Raw genomic sequence first — 23,981 nt, 5'->3', positions numbered from 1 at the left:
TTCTCAGACATGTGGATGTGGCTTTGGCTTATGAAGCACTGTTAAGCTATTGATTTAGAGTAGTATTGCTAACATCTTCAAGACTGGTTTTATATATTTTGGCTTGATATCTAAATTCAGACATTTATTGACTATATTTTGACTATATAACTTATCTTTTCTGGGAAAGTGTCTAATACTATTTTGGTTTGAGTTTGAAGAACCAGGAGAAGTCAAAAGTCAGTGAGATGCCTCACAATATATATTACTTTATGATGGATCGCTCTCAGGGCATCCACGTTTTACACCACTACATGCATAATATTCCAATGATTAACAAACTATCACCGGGTGGACTGAATTTCCTCTTTGGGCTTTAATGATCAGAACAATTACTTTTACATTCATTAGTGTGAGCAGAGATCTGTGGGCATCGAGGTATGAGTAGACCTGGTGACATGAAAGAGTTGATTTTAGTAGTATTTTACTCTGTTCTCAAACCTAAAGCCATATGACTTTTATCAGAAGCATGAGATAACAACCTTGTTATGCTTAAATCCATAAGCCTTTAAGTGTCTTTCCACTTTCTGTTCTATTTCCCTCCTACCTTAACTCTCCTTCTAAGACTGGAATGACAGATGACTTCTTGTGAATCAGGCATTCCAAAGCAGCATACCCCATGTCTCATGCCACCCACTCAACCCAGTTCTTCCTGACCCATGGAGCCATTGTAATTAAAGTGTTGACAGGCTTTGAAACTTGAAAACCATTTATTGGTTATGTCACGCTTTAAGAATCAGCTGTGAATAAAATCAGGAACTTCAATCCACTCGTTCACACAATTCTACCTTGAAATCAGAAGTATGTCTACAATTCTTTTCTTCTTAATTCACTGTGGGGAACTGCTTTGCCTGCATGTGTATATGTGTACCACAGCATTCCTGGTGCTTGTGCAAGGCAGAGGAGGTCATCAGATGTCCTAGAACTGGAGTGACAGAAGGTTGTGATCCATTTGTAGGTGGTGAGAATTTACTTCAGATCTTCTGGAAGAGCAACCAGTTATCTTAACTACTGAGTCCCAAATAAGATGTGTTGTTCACGTGATGTTTTACAGGTCTTAATCATACATTTCCTTTCGGATAGAAAACACGTCTAAAGCTATTGTTCTTTTTTCTGTAGCTTTCAATAACGCACCTGAATATTTTCATGTACTCTCATAATCTGAATAAACTATTTAAGATAGCTTTCATCTATGAGTCATGTATCATTAAATTTTATGTATGGTTTGATCATCCATCTTCCATATAGACCATCTAACACGAGCATTGTGTGTGGTCTTGAAATGAAACTGGAGAATCTGGAATGTAACTCGGTGGTGGGGTGCAAGCTTTGCATGCAATGCTCTTTGTTCTATCCTGGATTTAGACCTATGTAATCTGACTTTTAAGGACTGTGGCAGGTAGAAAAGACTATTTTCTGAGAGTTGTGTAAGAGTTACTCTAGGGAAGAAGAGTGTTTTGCTTCCAATGTATGATCCTGGGTGAATGCAACCCCAAATCAGATGAAAATTCCAGGCTTTAGGGATAGTTTCTTGACTGTGTTGTCTGATGGGTAAATGTCTGTAATAGTATTTATTTATATATATCAGAATATTGAGGAAAAAGGGTTAGCTAAATGTCTGAGAAAGGCATTGTTGGGGATAGAAGTATAAAGTTCCCTGATTGAATAGCTGCCCTGGGGCAAAGCCCAAGGGTTGATTGATTCCATGCATTTAAATATAAGATCTGTGCTTCAGATTCAGAATATTAATTTAAATCATTATCAACCAGGTTGCTGGGGAGATGGCTCAGTCAGTAAATTGCTTACCTCCCAAGCATGAAGGCCTTAGTTCAGATCCCCAGTATGAAGGTTAAATATCAGGTATTGTGCTACACAGTTCTCTAATTAGGTACTGAGGAGATAGAGAACATATCAGGTCTACCAACCACACAAATATTCTGGCTAAGTCAGCCAAATTGATGAGATCCGGGCTCAGTACAAGATACTGTTTTAAAAAATACGTCAGAGAATGGTTGAGAAAAACATCTAGTGTGTACACACATGCATCTTCACACATATACAAACAAGGTGAATAAAACAGCACACCCCTCCCCCAAGCACAATATAGTTTAACAGCACAAGTTGAAATAAACCTCATAAATGTTGCTGCTGCCCAGTCATCCTCACTATGGGTTATCTTATGACCTACCACACATTGGTATGATGTGTTTTCATACACAGTGGTTTAGCATCCCACGTCTTAGAACGTTTTTCTGGGGGGATCTCCTGGTATTAGCTTTGAAATCCCTAGTTCTGAGGATTGTCACAGATGCTTGGAAACTTCCCAGGTGTTGGTAGACAATCTACTTTTCCCCCAACCTCTTCACATCTCATTTTTTATCTCTGTGCTTACAAGTGGGTTTTATGTTAGGCTGTTTTAGCCTACTGGTGCTTCTATTTGATCTATGGCATAGTAAATTGAAGCCTCTGACTACAGTGAACTACTAAAAATTTTGGGAAACATCCCTTTCCCTGAATTAGATAAGCTAAGAGATTCTATTTTCACAGCTTTGTTTCTTTGATGTATTTTCTATGAGTGATGACAGCAGTGTGCACAACTGACTTGCATTTCCCTAAATAACTGAGACTAAAATTTTGTTATAGCAAATACTTCAATTATACCTGGACTGATGATGTGATAAATTGTATATTCTTTTGCTGATTGTGTAAGATAATAGTACTACTCAAATAATATTATTGTACATGCATAATAATGTTATATATATTATATAAAGTTCTATATAGCAAATATATAAATAAGCTTTATATGCTTTGATAATTTTTCAGATTTTTTTTTACTGAATTCTAAGTTTTGATTTTGAAAAGAATGATTTGAAATTAAAAACATTGTTAGGTGTATCTTCTGTAATTCTATTGAGCAAATTTTGTGACAGGTACTTTTCTAGGTGTTGTTTGTGTATTACAATTTATAAACACACAAAGATTGGTGCCATTATCATATGCACTTTGTCTTTGGGAAAATGAGGATCACAGACATAATCTTGATTGCTCATAGTCTCATATTTAGATGTTTAAGCTAGTTTCCTAAGATATAAAGACTATGTGTGGTATTCCTGCCTATACATATGACACAGTCTGATTCTCTACTCACAAACACAAACCTAATCCTAGATGTGGAAGCAGGTGTTAGGGGTTGGATGGACTCAGCTGAAACAGAGGCTGGACAGTGGAGACTCACCGAGCTTATTCATTTCTTTCCTTGGGCAGAGTGTGGTGGTCGATTGAAAGCAGAGTCAAAGCCTAGAGACCTGTACTCCCATGCTCAGTTTGGTGATAATAACTACCCAGGACAACTGGACTGTGAATGGTTGTTGGTGTCAGAACGAGGATCTCGACTTGAATTGTCCTTCCAGACATTCGAAGTAGAAGAAGAAGCTGACTGTGGCTATGACTATGTTGAAGTCTTTGATGGTCTCAGTTCAAAAGCTGTGGGTCTTGGTAGATTCTGTGGGTCAGGGGTAAGTATGCCACCAACAGGATCCCATAATGAATTAATGAGAAGCCTGTTAATCAGTGGTTGGTGTATATATTTAGAAACTGGAAAAATTTTTGAAATAAAGTCATAATTTATGATTAGCAATGGCTCAACAAAAATAAACGTAGCTCACCTACCTTCCTATTTCTCCACATCTAATGAGTTTACATTATCATTTGTGTGAACATGTGGACTTAGCTGTTCCAGTTTCTTGTCACTTTCCACATTCTAACTTTTCATTGTTAAAAGTTAATAACCCAAAACCAACATATACAAGTACAAAGCCTTGACAATGTTGTTCCTTCTGAATTTAAAACTTAAGAGAAAAGAAAAATATCCATTATTTCTCTAGTTGACATTCCATTCTTTGATGGTTCAGAGGTTAAGAGCATTGATTTCTCTTCCAAAGTTCCTGAGTTCAATTCCCAGCAACCACATGGTGGTTCACATTCATGTGTAATGGGATCTGATGCCTTGCATATACAATAGGTAGGTAGGTAGATAGATAGATAGATAGATAGATAGATAGATAGATAGATAGATAGATAGATAGATAGATAAATAGATCTGGTCAGAGTGGCATGGCCAGCTACGAGAATAGGCCCAGCATTGCAGAATGCTCCTCCACTGCTCTGCATGCAGAGGTACAGTGCAGAGACAGGTAGGGGAGAGTCCACATGAGAAGCTAGAATGGAGACACTCTGGTTTTCCCTATCTCCCCCAGGACTGACTACATTCAAATTTAGACCATTCTCATGTTTATTTTGCTTGAAATGACAATAGCCTCAACTTTCTGAGTATTATTTCTTATCTATGAATTAAATAATAATAATAATGATGATGATGATAATAATAATAACCAAACTTCTACCAAAATAATATATGTAATAAAAAAGCTTCATAGAATATTTTAGACTATTAAAATGGAGAAAATGAAGATTTAGATTACACAAGTGGCTCAGTTCACAATAACAACTGAATATCTTTTTACTGTTGTGCAATCTTTTTTTTTTTTACAAATAAATGAAAAGAAGATAGATTAAAATTTTGAAAAAATACCAAAATCTTAATGAAAATTCTGAAATTTATGTTTGAACTAAAATGTCTTCAAAATATGAGATCTTGGGTATGCCATTTCCTCCCTAAATCTCATGTTTGTGAGAATAAATCCAACAGAGGACTTTGCTAGGTTGATGGGTGGGGTGTGTGGTTAGAGCACACACATGACATGGAACAGTGGCCCAGTCTCCTCTCATGCCTGCTTTATTTGCTTCTTCTTTCAGCCACCAGAAGAAATCTATTCAATTGGAGATGTGGCTTTGATTCATTTCCACACAGATGACACTATCAACAAGAAAGGATTTTATATAAGATATAAAAGTATAAGATACCCGGAAACGATGCATGCCAAGAACTAATGCCGACCCTCCCTCAGAACAGAAAGGAATGTGCATATGGAAAGAAGACATTTTTAAAATAGACAATATTAATACAATTGTTTTATATAATGAATTTGAGCAAAAGAAACCTGCAAGATTAGAGTTATCTCTGAAGTGAAAGAGAACTTTCCAGAAAACCTGATTGGCATTGCAAGGATGTTTGAAAGTCATGCTTGTTCAAGGAAGATTAACAGCTTGAAATAGATGCTTCACATTTTGGACAGTTCATTTAATGAGCTGTGATTCTCTGGAGTGATTTCTTGACTACTTTTCCAAGATCTGGGGACGTAGAAATGATGGGACGGATCATAGCTTGGAAACCCACTTCTTGGGTCTTAGCATGTTTGCTTAGACTCTGTAGGTCAGACACAGTGTAAACCAAATTCATGTAAGGTGATGTGGAATAGTGGTCTTTGGAAGGTGGTTCATCATTTAAATGTAGGTTTGTGCTTGTGTGTATGTTCACATATGCAAGTGTGTGTGTGTGTGTGTGTGTGTGTGTGTGTGTGTGTGCGTGTGTGTGTGTGTGCGTGTGTGTGTGTGTGCATGTGTGTGCATGTGTGTTTGGAAACTGGAATATTTCATCTTCATTATTTTCAAATGCAGGCCAGCTTAACCTGTTCACACAAATGATTTTGTGACCACTTCATTGTATCTGTATCTTGAGAAGTTTGAAATATCTATAGTGTCTACAATGCAGTTAATCCCTAGATATCATATTTAATTACTGGATAATACCCAGTTCACTAGTAAACTCATTTCTCTCTGGGGAAGTGCTGAATAGTCACACCAAATTCAAGAAACTCACCATGTCTTATAAACCTTTAAGATAAAATTCCAACGAGGTGTGTGCAGCCATCTTCCAAATGACTGCCTGGATGTTTCTTAGTCCAGTTACTACTGCTGCTGCTATTGGTCTTTCTTTTATTGTTAATGTGTTGATATGTTGTTATTATTATGGTTATTATTATTGATGTTGTTACTATATTTAAAAATGATGAGATGAAGTGGAAGTAGAGTTTGGGAGAAATGAAATCTCTCTTTTTTGTTCTCTTCTTGAAATTCAGTTTCAAAAAATACAATATTGGGTGGCAAATGATTTGTTTCTGACATATTTCCTATGGTGCTATTCCATAAATATCAAAACAGCAGCAACAACAAGTTTCTAACCTTTGAACCAAATGCCTGTGTACTATGAATGCCTCTTTCTATGTGGCTCGCAAAGGAGACTTGAGACTTTTTAGATATTTCAAGAGTGTATCATGGCAAGGACAAAGCTGTCCTGTGGGGCAACTACTTCCAATGCCTTAGAATTCCTGCACATAATCAAAAAATCTGCTTAAAGTCAAGTCTCTTGAGGTATTGACCATCATGGCATATGTTAATCAGGAACTCCAAGAAGAAAATCCATTTCCATAACAGATATTGGATATACAGATACATGTGTACATCCAAATCTGCTTTTGTTGTAGAAATGTAATTTTAGAACAAACTTTTGCTTTATAGCGCTGTGCGTTTTTAATATTAATGTATGTATATGTGAGACTCTGAGTGAGGGAGTGTGCTAGAAGGTAAAGAGCTATATAGGTGGTTGACAAATTTAATTCTGTGTGCCAAGTTGTGCTAGAACTGTGTATGAAGTAGTGCCGTGCTAAAGTTTAATGGACGTATAATGGATAATTCTAATTACCATCTATCTTATCAGAGAAAGGCTCTTTCCCTTAGACAACCTATTTTGAATTTTTATGTTAATGTGAGTCGCTGTGCAAAGGAGCCTCTTTTTCCCTCTTAATTGTTCATGAACACCGATTGTCTGAAAAATGAGGTATATTTCTTTATTTTTACAAAATTAAACTCTACATCTAGATATAACAACTTTACTTTTCTCATTCTTCCCTTGAACAATCTCTCTCTACTTAAGATGTGTGAAGTGTAAACACAGTTTTGGAACCAGTGTTTGGATCTCACTGAATGTGGCCTTCAAACTATGTAACTGTTGCCTCTATTGTAGACAAGCCACTCTGTGGAAATTATGTGTTTCAGTAACTTCTTCCATATTTTATCACTCATCTCCAGCTACCCAAGGTACACCCACACTGAAGGGAAGAAAAGAAAAAGGCATCCACCCAGAAAGTGTCTTGCACTGTTTCATGCCTGGTGTAGACAGGAGCAAGCTTCCAAACTCTGTGCGTGCTTCTTTTTTGGGATGCTGAAATAAACCATGCAATGATATGAGGCCTAGAGATATCATGTTGCTTCCCAGGGCAACAGATGAAGTTAGATGTAGAAATTCAGTCTGTGTGCTGTCAAAATCTGTGCTTCTTTTGCAAAACACAATAGATTTCATTCATTGCAAGACACTTGAACAGCAGATATTTTTAGAGGGTGAAAAGTTTCTACACAAAGCAAATTCCAGGTTTGAATCACAGACAGTTAATAGTTTATGGGAAACATTTTTCTTTCAGCAACTGCATGGAAATCAGAAGGTTACCTACACATAGATGTCCTTACACACCAAAAGTCTCACTAAAAATGACAACAACCCTATAGCTTTGTGTAATGAGCATTTTATTAAAATGAATATATTAAATTATTTTCAGTGTCATGATAGGAAAATGTAGCTGATTTAGGAAATAGCCCAAATACCCTACTAGGAAACGTGAACTAAGCTCGAGATAGCTAGGAAATGAAAGAGAGTGGGTAAAAATGTATTGCCATAACTTTGGGTTGTTGATGAAGATAATTCATTTTTATTGTAACTTATTTCAGAAATTAGACAGTACCACATATGATTTTTAAAACTACTCAGCATTTTCCTTAAATGTGTTGTGAAGTGAAAATAGAGACACCATCATTATTGTTTTTCCTCATAAGTATTATTGTCCTAGGTATGTTATTAAATTAATTTATAGTATTTTATACTTCTACAGTATGTTGGTTGTGCTTTATATTTGCCAAGGTTCTATATACATTATAATTATCACAGTACACAGAAGGAAACTAGCTTTATATATTATTTTATTATAAGTTTACTACAAAGAGAAATCTAGTTTAATAAAGAGACCACTTTTTAATATTTATTCACATAATTGCACAAAGTGACATTTTAAAAGAAATACGTGAAGGATGATAAATTCTGTGAGCAGGAAGCATGGCTGGACACCACACCTGATGATGGAAGTTGGCTTCTGAAGCCGTCGTGTAAGAAGGAGGAAAATCACTCCTGAGAGTTGTCCTCTGACAACAATGCACAGACTTCAGCATGGGTGTGTGAAGAGGTTAAGGGGGACTGTGTTTGAAAACAATGAAGATAAAATATTCCAGTTTCCAAACATACACACACACACACACACACACACACACACACACACACACACACAGAGTTTTTTAAATCTTTTAAAGAAGTAAATAGATGAGAACCAGGAATTCTGTATCTATACTTCTACTGGCTATCTGTTGCAGGAAATAGTAAAGAAGAAAAGAACCAGCATGCTCCCACTCTTGTGCCTGCCATTCTCTGCCCCCGGGGCTGGCCGGCCATGCATTGGCAGGCAATGGCAGGCCTATTTTTATCTCATGGAGACTCTGACTCAGAACTCCAGAGTCTCTCCACCCAGCTCACTAGGGTCCCACTGCTGGGTCAAACCCGTGCTTTAAATCCCCCATGGCGTTTGTGGTACATCTGGCAAACCCATACTTTGCGGCCATATCTTTCTCTCACAAAGGCTATACCTTTCACTCATGAACCCAGACGAGCTACAGCATGAAGGAAAACACAACACAAACTTAGTTCTGAAACAATGGTAACTTAATCACTGGGTGCAACAACTAAAATGATAATCTTGTGAGCCTTATTAAAATCTGATTTCTCCTGCTATCTTGGACTAATTTTAATGTAGCATTTTGTCACATTCAAATTTTGTTCATGCTCATTCTTAATCTATTTGATTTTAATGAGTGTTCAATTGTGGGATATTTTAGAGTAAACTTCAAATGTCAGTATTTTCTGCTATGTTGAATTTTCCAAAATATTTTAAAAAAATTTCATGAAGTTAAAATTTACTTTAAAAACCTATACTAAATTTTATTTTATTTTTTCCTCTTCTTTTTTCTTAGATAGTTTCATTATTTACATTTCAAATGTTTTCCCCTTTCCTACATTCCCTTCTGAAAATCCCCTATGCCCTCCATCTCCCCCTGCTCCCCAACCTTCCTACTTCTGCTTCCTGACCCTGGCATTCCCCTATACTGGGGCATAGAACCTTCACAGGATCAAGGGCTTCTTCTCCCATTGATAAATGACTAGGCCATCCTCTGCTACACATGCAGCTAGAGCTATGAGTTCCACCATGTGTACTCTTTGGTTGGTAGTTTAGTCCCAGGGAGCTCTGGGGGTACATACTGTTCCTCCTATGAGGCAAAAAACCCCTTCAGTTCCTTGGGTCCTTTCTCTAGTTCCTTCACTGGAGACCTGTGCTCCGTCCAATAGACAGCTGTGATCATCCACTTCTGTATTTGTCAGGCACTGGCAGAGCCTCTCAGGAGACAGCTATATCAGTCTCCTGTCAGCAAGACTTTTGGTATCTGCAGTAGTGTCTGGGTTTGGTGGTAGTTTATGGGATGGATCCCCAGGTAGGGCAGTCTCTGGATGGCTACTCCTTCAGTCTCTGCTCCAAATTTAGTCTCTATAACACCTTCCATGGGTATTTTGTTCCCCCTTATAAGAAGGATTGAAGTATCCATACATTGTTCTTCCTTCTTGAGTTTCATGGGTTTTGCAAACTGCACCTTGGGTATTCTGAGCTTCTGGGCTAATATCCACTTATCAGTGAGTGCATATCATGTGTGTTCTTTTGTGATTGGGTTACCTCACTTAGAACAAAATCCTCCAGATCCATCCATTTGTCTAAGAATTTCACAAATTCATTGTTTTTAATAGATGCATAGTACTTCATTGTGTAAATATACCACATTTTTCTGTATCCATTCCTCTCTTGATGGACATCTGGGTTCTTTACAGCTTCTGGCTACTATAAATGAGACTGCTATGAAAATAGTAGAGTATGTGTCCTTATTACATGCTGGAGCATCTTCTGGGTATATACCCAGGAATGGTATTGCTGGATCCTCAGATAGTACTATGTCCAATTTTCTGAGGAACTGCCAAACTGATTTTCAGAGTGGTTGTACCAGCTTGCAATCCCACCAGCAATGGAGGTGTGTTCCTCTTTCCTCACATCCTCGCCAGCATCTGCTGTCACCTGAGTTTTTGGTCTTAGCCATTCTGACTGGTGTGAGGTGGAATGTCAGGGTTGTTTTGATTTCCATTTCCCTGATGACTAAGGATGTTGAACACCTTTTAAGGCACTTCTCAGCCATTCTGTATTCCTCAGTTGAGAATTCTTTGTTTAGCTCTGTATCCCATTTTTAATAGGGTTATTTGGTTTTCTGGAGTCTAAATTCTTGTGTTCTTTTTGTATATTAGATATTAGTCCTCTATCGGATTTAGGATTGGTAAAGATCTTTTCCCAATCTATTGGTTGCCTTTTTGTCTTATTGACAGTGTCCTTTGCCTTACAGAAACTTTGAAATTTTACCAGGTCCCATTTGTCAGTTCTTGATCTTACAGCACAAGCCACTGGTGTTCTTTTCACAATTTTTTTCCTTCTGCCCATATCTTGGAGGATCTTCCCCACTTTCTCGTCTATAAGTTTCATTGTCTCTGGTTTTATGTCAAGTTCCTTGATCCACTTAGACTTGAGCATTGTACAAGAAGATAAGATACTTTTTGCCTCAGGCCTGTGTCCAAGCTTTTGGGCTTACCATGCAAACTTCACTGGAGTGGGTATGGCAGATTACATTGATGGATTTCCCTATGTTGAACCATCCCTGAATCCCTGGGATGAAGCCTATATGACCATGATGGATGATCGTTTTGATGTGTTTTTGGATTTGGTTTGCAAGAATTTTATTAAGTATTTTTGAATCAATATTCATTAGGGAAATTGGTCTGAAGTTCTCTTTTTTGTTGTATCTTTGTGGGGTTTAGGTATCATAGTAATGGTGGTTTCATAGAACAAATTGGACAGAGTAATTTCTGTTTCTATTTTGTGGAATACTTTTAGGAATATTGGAATCAGGTCCTCTTTGAAGGTCTTATAGAACTCTGCACTAAACCCATCTGGTCCTGGGATTTTGTTTTTTGTTTTTTTTGGGGGGGGGGCGTTGGGAGACTATTAATGACTGTTTCTATTTCTTTAGGGGATATGGAACTGTTTAGATTGTTAATCTGATCCTCGTTTAACTTTAGTACCTGGTATCTGTCTAGAAAATCATCCATTTCATCCACGTTTACCTGTTCTGTTGAATATAGCCTTTTGAAGAAAGATCTGTTGATTTTTTTTTTTATTTCCTCAGATCCTGTTGTTATGTCTTCCTTTTTATTTCTGATTTTGTTAATTAGGATACTGTCTCTGTGCCCTCTAGTTACTCTGGCTAACAGTTTATCTATCTTGCTGATTTTCTCAAAAAAAACAGCTCCTGGTTTGGTTGATTCTTTATACAGCTCCTTTTGTTTCCACTTGGTTGATTTCAGCCCTGATTTTGATTATTTCCTGTAGTCTATTCCTCTTGGGTGAATTTGCTTCTTTTTGTTCTAGAACTTGTTGGTGTACTGTTAAGCTGCTAGTGTATGCTCTCTCCAGTTTATTTTTGGAGGTATTCAGAGTTAGGAGTTTTCCTCTTAGGACTGCTTTCTTTGTGTCCCATAAGTTTGGGTATGTTGTGGCTTCATTTTCATTAAACTCTAAAAAGTGTTTAATTTTGTTCTTTATTTCTTCCTTGACCAAGTTATCATTGAGTAGAATATTGTTGGGCTTCCACATGTATGTGGCCTTTCCATTATTTATTTTGTTATTGAAGATCAGCCTTAGTTCGTGGTGATCTAATAGAATGCATGGGTTTATTTCAATCTTCCTGTATCTGTTGAGGCCTGTTTTGTGACCAAATATATGGTCAATTTTTGAGAAGGTACCATGGGGTGCTGAGAAGAAGGTATATCCTTTTGTTTTAGGGTAAAATGTTCTATAAATATCTGTTAAATACATTTGTTTCATAACGTCTGTTAGTTTCACTGTGTCTCCGTTCAGTTTCTGTTTCAGGATATGTCCATTGAGGAGAATGGGGTGTTGAAATCTTTCACTATTATTATATGCAGTGCAATGTGTGCTTTGAGCTTTATTAAAGTTTCTTCAATGAATGTGGATGCCCTTGCATTTGGAGCATAGAATTTCAGAATTGAGTTCATCTTGTTAAATTTTAACTTTGCTGAGAATAAAGTGTCCCTCCTTATATGTTTTGATATCTTTTGTTTAAAAGTCGATTTTATTCAATACTAGAATTGCTACTCCAGCTTGGTTCTTGGGACTATTTGCTTGGAATATTGTTTTCCAGCATTTTATTCTGAGGAAGTGTCTGTCTTTGTCCCTGAGGTGTGTTTTCTGTATGCAGCAAAATACTAGGTCCTGTTTATGTAACTAGTCTCTTAGTCTATGTCTTTTTATTGGGGAATTGAGTTCATTGATATTAAGAGATATTAAGGAAAAGTCATTGTTGTTTCCTAATATTTTTGTTGTTAGACTTGGCATCCTGTTCTTGTGGATATCTTCTTTTAGGTTTGTTGAAAGATTACTTTCTTACTTTGTATATGGTATAATTTCCCTCCTTATGTTGGAGGTTTCCCTTTATAATCCTTTGAAGGACTGGATTCATGGAAAGATATTGTATAAATTTGTTTTTTTTTTTGTTTTTTTTTTTTTATGGAATACTTTGGTTTCTCTATCTATGGTAACAGAGAGTTTTGCTGGGTATAGTAGCCTGGGTTGGCATTTGTGTTCTCTTAGGGTCTATATGACATCTGTCCAGGGTCTTCTGGATTTCATAGTCTCTGCTGAGAAGTCTGGTGTAATTATAACAGGTCTACCTTTATATGTTACTTGACCTTTTTCCCTTAATGCTTTTTTGTTTGTTTGTGTTTGTTTGTTTGTGTTTGTTTGTTTGTTTTTTGTTTTGAGACAGGGTTTCTCTGTGCAGTCCTGGCTGTCCTTAAACTCAGTCTGTAGACCAGACTGGCATTGAACTCAGAAATCCAAGTGTCTCTGCCTCCCAATGACCCTTAATGCTTTTAATATTCTATCTTAGTTTAGTGCATTTGGTGTTTTGAGTATTATGTGTTGGGAGAATTTTCTTTTCTGGTCCAAACTATTTGGAGTTCTGTAGGCTTCTTGTATGTTCATGGATATCTCTTTCTTTAGGTAAGGAAAGTTTTCTTCTGTAATTTTGTTGAAGATATTTACTGGCCCTTTAAGTAGAAAATCTTCATTCTCATCTATACCTATTACCCTTAGGTTTGGTCTTCTCATTGTGTCCTGGATTTCCTGGATGTTTGAGTGTGGATCTTTTTGCATTTTGCATTTTCTTAGATTGTTGTGTATGTATTTTCTGTGGAATCTTCTGCACCTGAGATTCTCTCTTCTATCTCTTGGATTCTGTTGTGATGCTTGCATCTATGACTCCTGATTTCTTTCCTAGGATTTCTATCTCCTTAGTTTTCTCCTTTGTGATTTCTTTATTGTTTTTGCTTCCATTTTTTTTTAGATCCTGGATGATTTTGTTCAATTTTTTCACCTGTTTCGATGTGTTTTCCTAAAATTCTTTAAGGGATTTTTGTGTTTTCTCTTTAAGGGCTTCCACCTGTTTACCTGTTTTCTCCTGTATTTATTTAAGGGATTATTTGTATCCTTCTTATAGTCCTCCATCATCATCATGAGAAGTGACTTTAGATCCATATTTTGCTTTTCCGGGATGATGGTATATCCAGTTCTTGTTAAGGTGGGAGAGTTGAGTTCTGATGATGCCAAGTAACCTTGGTTTCTGTTGCATTCCTTCTTATTCTTGCCTCCCACCATCTGATTATCTCAAGTGCTCCCTGCCCTCGATATATCTGACTGGAGCCTCTCCTTCCTGTAATCCCAGATGAGTCGGAATTCCTCAGAGTCCAGCTTTCTCTGTGATCCTGTGATTCTGAGATTCTGGGTGTGTCACAGTTCTTGGTAGTCAAGCTTCCTCTGAGACCCTATGATCCTGGTGTGACCAAGTTCCTGGTATCCTGTTTTCCTGGTATTCTAAGATCCTGGATGTGTTATCTCCTCTGGGGAACGTGGGGCTGTCTACTGATTTCAAAACCAAGGTAGAGCAACTCTGACCAAAAGGAACCTGAGCCAATGGTTGGGTGGCATTCCTGTGTCCCTGCTCTTGCTGGCCCCAGGCACTCCCGATTGTGTTGGAACAGATGTTGTGTTCTACTCAGCAGTGATCCTAAGATCCTGGGCATGCTAGGGTGCCTGTGGAGTGGAGAATCCTCTGGGGACCGTGGGACTGTCCACTGAGTTCATGCCCAAGGTAGACCCGGGGCTGGCGCCTACCCCTAAATTTTATTTTTTATTGGAGCTACCTCTATGTGCTGCATCAAAATAAGTTTTTACCAAAAGTAATTATGAAAAAAATTGGAAGCTTTAGTGATGATAACATAAATTTACCACAGAGTTGAGTACTCTGCTAATAGATTGCTGGACCTTTAAAATGTTTCAAGGCAGGGAGGGTAATGGTTACCAAAGATATTAACCTTTGGTATTTGATTACCATGGAAATCTACTTAAGAAACATGTCATTAACATAAGAACTAATGATAGAAATACTATGATGCAATGTAACATACGGTAGTCTCCAAGGACTCTTTTAAATCAACCTGTCTGCAATCTACCAGTTTTTATTTACATGTAGTATACACCTCCTGAGTTCATGATGCCCATAATAGTTCAGGGGCTAATGCAGCAAATGCAAAGCAATCTCAGAGCCCTGAGTATAATTCACTAAGTATAACCTATAATTTAAGTAAAAATGAGCAGAGTACAGCAGAATATATACTGACCTTCAACTTTAAAACACTTGTGGAAATAAGTTTGAATTTTAAATGAATTGGACCCCCCCCAAAAAAAAAATTTAAGGCAAAAAACCCAACCCTAAAGGTATAAATATAAAAAATGAAGCATGTGCCTAGGTAGTCTTCATAATGGTGCTAGATGCCATATGAAGTTAGAAGTGAAATGTGTTATGGTCTCATTTTTATACAAATGCAAGTCATGATTTTACCATTCTTTCTGGCTTCAAGTTGCTTGGTTTGTCTGTAATACCCACACAGCTGAAACGTCATTTGTTTGACATTCCAAATTTCCATCTACACTCAACTAAAGCTAACAACCATAGCACACCAACATTCTCTAGTTTAAACGTGTGCTCAGACTTCAGTATGTTTTGTAAATCATATTTTTATAGATATTCTGTAGTGCTTCGGTTAAATAATATCAAAGGATGATCGTTTTAGTCATTAGCTCAATAACAAAACTAAGAATGGATCTGTCCAAAGCATTACTGGAACTGTTTCCACTGAGCAACTGTAGAAAATTAAAGAACATTCTTAATAAAATGAAAAAGTGAGCATATAATCCTTAGTAGTGTTTTTATGTAACAAAAATCAAGAGCCAGTGCTAATAAAACAGTCAGAGGATTTAAGGGGTTTACTTCAAGAAAATTCTTTTAAGTGTATCTAAGTAAGGTGGATTGCTTAGAAAAAAGTGAACTGAAAGAATTAGGTAATAAATCTTATGTCTTTAATAAAAATCTCTAAAAGCACCTGAATAGTCATTTCTTTGAAGGCTATAGTTAAACTTTAAGTGCCTTTTAGGAAAGGTTTTCTGCAGGGCTCTAATAAATGTGCCAATTATACTTTTGTACTGCCTATTTATTAGCAATCTGAATTTCCTGAGACTAAATGATTATTCATACTAAGTCATGCTATTTTCAAAAACAAAAGGTACATATTTGCATCACATAATTTGTTGCTAATATATGTTCTATTTATTTATTAGGTCAACAAATATTTGCTTCCATTTAAGGTAAAATAAGTCACAATCTCTCCTCTGATGAAGCTTAAATTTGAATTAGAGGGACATATATTTATTAAAAGTAATCTGCCAATTAGCATGTAGAAGAATGTGAATCGATGCATTCTTATGTCCTTGTAAAACGCTCAAGTCCAAGTGGACCAAAGACCTCCACATAAACCTTATAGAGGAGAAAGTGCAGAAGAGCCTCAAACATATGGGCACAGGGGAAAAATTTCTGAACAGAACGCCAATGTCTTGTGCTGTAAGATCAAGAATCTACAAATGGGACCTCATAAAATCGCAAAGCTTCTGTAAGGCAAAGGACACTGACAATAAGACAAAAAGGCAACCAACAGATTGGGAAAAGATCTTTACCAATCCTACATCTGATAGAGGGCTAATATCCAATATATACAAAGAACTCAAGAAGTTGAACTCTAGAAAACCAAATAACCCTATTAAAAATGGGGTATAGAGCTAAACAAAGAATTCTCAACTGAGGAATACAGATTGGCTGAGAAGCACCTAAAAAAATGTTCAACATTTTTAGTCATCAGGGAAATGCAAATCAAAACAACCCTGACATTCCACCTCACACCAGTCAGAATGACTAAGATCAAAAACTCAGGTGACAACAGATGCTGGCGAGGATGTGGGGAAAGAGGAACACACCTCCATTGCTGGTGGGATTGCAAGCTGGTACAACCACTCTGAAAATCAGTTTGGCAGTTTCTCAGAAAATTGGACATAGTACTATCTGAGGATCCAGCAATACCATTCCTGGGTATATACCCACAAGATGCTCCAACATTTAATAAGGACACATTCTCCACTATGTTCATAGCAACCTTATTTATAATAACCAGAGGCTGGAAAGAACACAGATGTCCATCAACAGAGGAATAGATACAGAAAATGTGGTATATTTACACAATAGAGTAATACACAGTTATTAAAAATAATAAATTTATGAAATTCTTAGGCAAATGGGTGGAACTAGAGGATGTTATACTGAGTGAGTTAACCCAAATCACAAAAGAACAGAAATGATATCCAGTCACTGATAAGTAGATATTAGCCCAGAAGCTCGGAATACCCAATATACAACTCACAAACGACATGAAAATCAAGAAGGAAGACCAAAGTGTGGATACTTCTATCCTTCTTAGAAGAGGGAACAAAATACCCATGGAAGGAGTTACAGAGACAAAGTGTGGAGCAGAGACTGAAGGAATGACCATCCAGAGACTGCCCCACCTGGGGATCTATCTCATATACAATCACCAAATGCGAACACTGTTGTGGATGCCAACATGTGCTTACTGACAGAAGCCTTTCATAGATGTTTCAGGAGAGGCTCCACCACTTCCTTTCAAATACAGAGGTGTATCCTTGCAGCATACCATTGGATTGAGCACAGGGTCCCCAATGAAGGAGCCAGAGAAAGGACCCAAGGAGCTGAATGGGGTAGCAGCCCCATAGGAGGAACAAGAATATGAACTAACCAGTACCCCCAGAGCTCTCAGGGATTAAACCACCAATCAAAGAAAACACATGGTGGGACCCATGGCTCCAGCTGCATATGTAGCAGAGGATGGCCTAGTCGGTCATCAATGGGAGGAGAGACTCTTGGTCCTGTGAAGGTTCTATGCCCCAGTGTAGGGGAATGCCAGGGCCAGGAAGAGGGAGTGGGTGGGTTGGTTAGCAGGGGGAGGGTAGAGGAGATGGAGAGGGCTTGGAGCAGAAACCAGGAAAGGGGACAACATTTGAAACGTAATAAAGTAAATATCTAATAAAATAAATAAATAGTTATAGATCACACACAAAAGTAATAATCTGCCCAATTTGGAAATTGTACAAAATGCCCTGCTACCATCTTGGTGAGATTTTAAAATTAACATATCCCTATTTGGATACCAATATTAACATATACATTCTTTCCTTAGCCTTGATTTTACATCAGACCTTTTAAATGGAATCAGTTAATTTATTTAAATAGTCATTTTCACATTAATTATAGTACTTCCAGTCATCTAAATTGTTTATTTTCAAAGTGGGTAATAAGTGACCTTTGTAAATACAAATTTAAAGTAGTGGTGTATGGACTGTTGTTCCTGTAACACATTCTCTCAGGAGAGTAATTCAGGAGTATATGAGTTCAATAGCAGCCTGGGCTACATAGGAACACCTTGTCTCAAAAACATACAAAGAAAGCACCACCCAGTACCATTGCCAATGTGTGTGATACATTGAAGATTTCATTAGAATCCACATTGAGACACTTGAAAGACAGGATCATGATGAATTACCAATTAATGCATCAAAATGAAGTGTTCCAAGACAGAGAAATGCCTCGTGGTTTTATTATTTGCATTGTCTTCTTAACTGATAAGGATTTTCCTTCCTATTTAATTTACTTATTTTAGTGTTCTTTGAAATGGAACTGGCTCTCCCTCATGAATACTAGGCAAGTTTCCTACTGTTGAACCCCATCCTCAGTTCCAGGAAATATTACTGAAGTCCCATGGGTGTCAGATTGTGAAAACCTTGCAAAGCATTCTAGAAGTGCAGCATGCTTGCAGAGCATTTACTATCTCAATCACAGATAAATGTCAATGATTACAATACCACAAAAAAGACATATAAAATGGTCAAGTGAGAGTAATACAAATAATAGACCCAAAATAATTTGAATAATAGAATAATAACATGATGACTGGAAAGAAAGTATTCTGAAATGATTAAAGAGAGGTGATGAAAAATACATGAAAATGTATGATCATATAAATTCCAAGATTTTTACAAACAACAAATCAAACTTGTAGAGATAAAGAGACACAGTAATTAAAATACAAATTCAGATTAGATACAGCTGGTAGTATGATTCATGGGGTGGGGGAACAAGTCACAGAATATAACAGAAAGTCAAGACTAGATGGAACAGAATGTGAACTTTGAATACGTATTACAGGAGTTAAGGAATAAGAAAAAAATACTGAGTAAAGAGCCCATATTTAAATATCCAATTTCCAAAGCATCTTGGAAGGCATATAGATAACCCACCTTGAAAATCAGGACACATTGGGAAGACGGGATACACTCAAGAAAAGTAAGATGAAACTGAGCTAAGCTTGGCATGCAGTACTGAAGTTGCTCAACACACAAAAGAAGAAAAATCTTAAAAATAATCAAACAAAAAGGCTTTGCCTGAAAGGAACATATTTTTATAAATATAACAAGTCTTCCAACATGAAAAGATTTCATATGATATATGAAGAATACTTATTATATTAATTATATTAAAATTATATTAATATCCAATTTATTACCTATTAGTAATCATTAATATACATATTATATACATTTTGTTTCTCTAGAGAACTCTGCCTAATATAGAGACTCTATAGTGGTAAAATAAATAACAAATTCAGGAAATTTAAAACCAATTTATAGAATGTCAAAATCATAAAATATAATCCATGAAATAAATGAAGATATTTAGATTTCAATAAGAATAACATTGATATTTAAAGAGTGCATATATAATGTGTATTCCAGACAAATAATTTACATTGATGTCATATAAAAATTCATTTTTCATATGAACAACTCCAAATAAAGAGTAAAATCACAGATGATTGGATAGAATCCTCATATTTGGTGGTATCTAAGAATTCAAAAGATCAGAATTTGACAAAATCTACCTACAGGTCAAATATACCTCGGTGCCTGTTTCTGTTCTACAGGCTATGAAGAATACAGGTAAAAGTCTATTAGTGCTTGAGGAAGATTAATTAAAATGTGGAAGACTTTCTCTGCTGGCATGTAAATTCTAGCATATTATTTGTCTTTTTCTCAAAGGAGATAATTAATGATATGTTATAAATAATAAATATGGAAAAGATTTGTACAGTGTATACAAGAAGAAAGCAGAATAGCCATTAAGATTATAAAAATAGCCTTGGGGTGAAGGAGAGACGACACACTTGTGAAGACAAGTCCAGAGACACGTGCCCTCCCATGCCCACACCCTGACACAGACACACACAGTCATCTAATGAGACAAAAACTTTATAAAAGCACCGAACAGGTTTGTATAACTTAGTTATGTGGACAACTTGCTTTTAAAAGACAAGAAAGTCCCATATCCACAAGCCTATACAATTTAAACATTGTGAAGTACTTTTCAGAGAGGAATAGCTTGTCAGAAGTGGAATTTCGCATTATTACTCGGGAGTGAAGCAGTGCTAGACAATTGCTGGGACTTAAGAATATCCCTTCCTATTGACTGACAATCCCACCCCACGATATAGCAAAATTCCAGGACTCTTGCCTAGTGTTGAAGCCAACTCAACTTTCCAGGGTTTTGTGAGTCTGTGAAGTCTGTAGGAAGCTGGGGCACACCTGAACCAGAAAAGTCTTTCTCCAGAAGTGCCCTCCAGAGCCCTGCATTGATGCAGCTGTTCACACAGTGAAGGGTTAATGTCATTTCCACAGTAGGCAACAGAAATAATACCTGAAATTTGGAGAAAATAGAAAACTGGCATGTATATTTTATGTAAGGATATATGTATGTGCTATACAACTTATTGTGTGGCTTTTTACCTTTTAAAAACTTTTAATACAGAACGTAAACAGGACCCAACATTTTGCTGTATACAGGAAACCCATCTCAGTGACAAAGACAGACACACTACCTCAGAGTAAAAGGCTGGAAAACAATTTTCCAAGCAAATGGTCCCAAGAAACAAGCTGCAGTGGCCATTCTAAAATCAAATAAAATCGACTTTCAATCTAAAGTTATCAAAAAAGGCAAGGAGGGACACTTCATACTCATCAAAGGTAAAATCAACCATGATGAACTCTCAATTCTGAATATCTATGTTCCAAATGCCATAAAAGAAACTTTACTAAAGCTCAAAGCACATATCGCACCACACACAATAATAGTGGGAGACTTTAACACTCCACTCTCATCAATGGACAGATCATGGAAATAGAAACTAAACAGAGACACAGTGAAACTAACAGAAGTATGAAACAAATGGATTTAACATATATCTATAAAACATTTTATTCTAAAACAGAAGGATATACCTTCTTCTCAGCACCTCATGGTGCCTCTTCCAAAACTGACAAAACAGGCCTCAACAGATACAAGAAGATTGAAAGAATCCCATGCATCCTATCAGATCACTACACTTGTAAATGAAGGGATGGATATGCCATAAATTCTTCAAACCTAGACTCCCAAGTTAGAAGGTGCAATTTCTTCCTCTGGTTTTCTAACCATTTTGCTTAGTTTTATGATCAACATGACACATTCTGGAAAACGGAACTGTGACTGAGATATTTACATGAACTTTGCCTGAGGGCAAGCCCATGGGAGTATGCCAGCTATTGAAGAAACTAACCCAACTGAGCACCCATACCCACGTGGTAGATATCACTCGAAGCAACCCAGCTTCCAAGAGCCCGTCAGCTCAGCATATGGAACAAGTGGCTCAGCTCAAGTCCTTGAGTGACATCATTGAGAAGGTCAAGGATAAGGTTCTCAAGGAGATAGTATCTCAGCATCCTTGAGCTACTCTTCCCAAAGACTTTGCCACCTTCTCTTTATCTGCCTTCTTCAGGGCCAAGGAAGAGCAGCAAGATGGCACAGTCTACATGGGCAAAGTGAACTTTCCATTGTGTGGCAAGCCTAGGACAGCAACACTGCCTGGTGCTGACCCAGGAGCAACTGCACCAGCTTCACGGTCACCTCATCTCCTAAGCACTCCTTCCCTGCCTTCTCTGTGGTACGGGCCCCTGGTACCACTGCCCAGTGCACAGCCAGCTCAACTACTCCCGGGTTGAACCACATGCTAACCTCTTGAGTGGTTCAGCTTTGCCTGGTCTAGTCAGGGTCCTGCTACTTCCAAAACCTGTGTTTGCCTGTCCACCCCTGGACTTTTCCATATTTGCTGTTTATCTGCTCCCTCTTTCCTGAGAGACCCCAGGGCATTGGAGGGGGTTGACAGCCCCTCCACTAAAGATTGAGTGAGGTCTCCTTGACTGCGGACTTCACTCCTTGATTAAGAAAAAGGCTTAGCCCACTGTAAGCAATGCAGGTGGTTCTGCACTGTATAGGAACGCAAACTGAGCAAGCCAGAGGGACCAAACCAATAAGCATCATTCCTTCCTCATCTCTGCTTCAGTTTCTGCATGAATTTCTTCCCTGATTTCTCTTTACTACAACTATAAGCTAAAGTAAGCCCTTTCCATCCCATGTTTATCTCAGCTATGGTGTTTGTCACAACAGAAACCTAAGTAAAACATCACCTTAGCTCTTTCTACTTACAATGTTAGATCCCGATACTTAAAAAACACAAAAATAGAAACAAAAGCAAACAAAAATACATACTTTTGATGAATTTCTAATCAAGATATTGTATGTGATATGTGTTTATGTAGGCTTGCAGTTCTCACTATGTGCCCTAGACTTGTGAGATAAACATTATATAATCTTATAAGTAGTGTTCTGAAATACAAAGTAGGTTAAGGGTCCAAAGACCTCATGGTGTCTATGATGAAGAGAGTCCATCTAAAGAGGAATGAATATACAAATTACAACGTTGAATTTTAAAAGGTGAGTATGGAATAGGGTGTGGATCTAAGTGGAGATAGATTGTGTAGTGGTTTGAATGGGTATGCCCCCCATCCATTCTTGTGCTTGAATGGTTGGCCCACAGTGAGTGACACTATTAGGTATGTCTCTGTTAGAATAGGTGTAGCCTTATTGGAGTGTGTCACTGTGGGGAGTGGGTTTTGAGGTTCTATGTTCAAGCTTCACCCAAGGTGGAAGAAGGAGTTAGTCCTTTCCTGGCTACCTGAGGATCAAGATGTAGAACTCTTGGCTCCACCAGATCTGTCCCCCCCACACACAGCCAAGATTACATCCATGATGACAATGAACTGAACCTCTGAAGTATAAGCCAGCCCCTATTAAATGTCACTTATAAGAGACCTGTGAAGGCTCTGTCATCCAGGGTAGGGGAATTGCTAGGGCACTGAGGTAGGAGTGGGTGGGTGGGTGGGTGAGAAAGTACTCTCATAGAGGCAGCAGGAGGGGAGAGGGGAGAGGGGGTTTGTGGAGGGGAAACTTGGAAGTAGAATAACATTTGAAATGTAAGTAAATAAAATAATCAATAAAAAATGAAAAAAAAAAAGAATTACCTTGGTCATGGTGTCTCTTCATAGCAATAATACCCTAAGAGAGTGGGAGAGTGACTATGGTCAAAATACAATGTATAAAATTAACCCCAATTTTTAAAAGTAACCATAAATTTAGATTTTTTTGGTATTGTAACTCAATATTGTAATTATGAATGTTCAAAATTAAAACAAAAACCAGCCAATTACTCTTACATTAACTTACTGATTTTGTATTTCTATATAAAGCATAATTAAACAATTCAAACTTTTATTTGAAGTAATGATGCAGTAGCTTTCTGAAAATTTTGATAGCTTCCACTCTAAACAAACATCAAAGTAAAAACAACATTTCTTTTTTGGATGTTTTCTTTATTTACATTTCAAATGTTTTACCCTTTCCAGGGGGACCTTCGGAACCCTCTATCCCCTCCCCTTCCCCCTGACTCTATGAGGACACTCCCCCTCCCACCCACCCACTCTGGTCTTCCTTCCCTGGCATTCCCCTACACTGGGGCATTGAACACCCTCAGGCTCAAGGGCCACTCCTCCCACTGATGTCCAACAAGCCCATCCTCTGGCACATATGTGGCTGAAGTCCTGGGTCCCTCCGTGTGTATTCTTTGGTTGGTGGTCCATTCCCTGGGAGTTCCTGGGGATCTGGCCTGCTTACACTGTTGCTCCCCCCCCCATGGGACTGCAAACCCTCTCAGCTCCTTCAGTCCTTTCCCTAACTCCTCCATCTGGGACCCCATGCTCAGTCCATTGTTTGGC

The 23,981-nt window shown here is 37.6% G+C and overlaps 1 protein-coding gene across 4 annotated transcripts in view; it reads left to right on the top strand.

Annotated features, from left to right (window-relative positions):
- Nucleotides 1-7,940, top strand: part of Tll1 (tolloid-like) — a 192,911-nt gene extending 184,971 nt beyond the window's left edge. For 3 of the 4 annotated variants that reach the window (XM_006509314.4, XM_011242185.3, XM_006509315.3), the window contains 2 exons: nucleotides 3,307-3,557; nucleotides 4,858-7,940. In XM_006509314.4, the coding sequence (XP_006509377.1) occupies nucleotides 3,307-3,557; nucleotides 4,858-4,992 (386 nt within the window). In that variant the 3' untranslated portion in view covers nucleotides 4,993-7,940. The remainder of the gene's footprint in view (nucleotides 1-3,306; nucleotides 3,558-4,857) is intronic. The other variant, NM_009390.3, reaches the window with a different exon arrangement.
- Nucleotides 7,941-23,981: the final 16,041 nt, after the last annotated feature.

This window comes from Mus musculus, chromosome 8 (assembly GCF_000001635.26).
Source record: "Mus musculus strain C57BL/6J chromosome 8, GRCm38.p6 C57BL/6J".
Classification (NCBI taxonomy): Eukaryota; Metazoa; Chordata; class Mammalia; order Rodentia; family Muridae; genus Mus; species Mus musculus.
The sequence above is the reverse complement of the archived record's forward strand: the minus strand, read 5'-3'. Positions and strand labels throughout refer to the sequence as shown.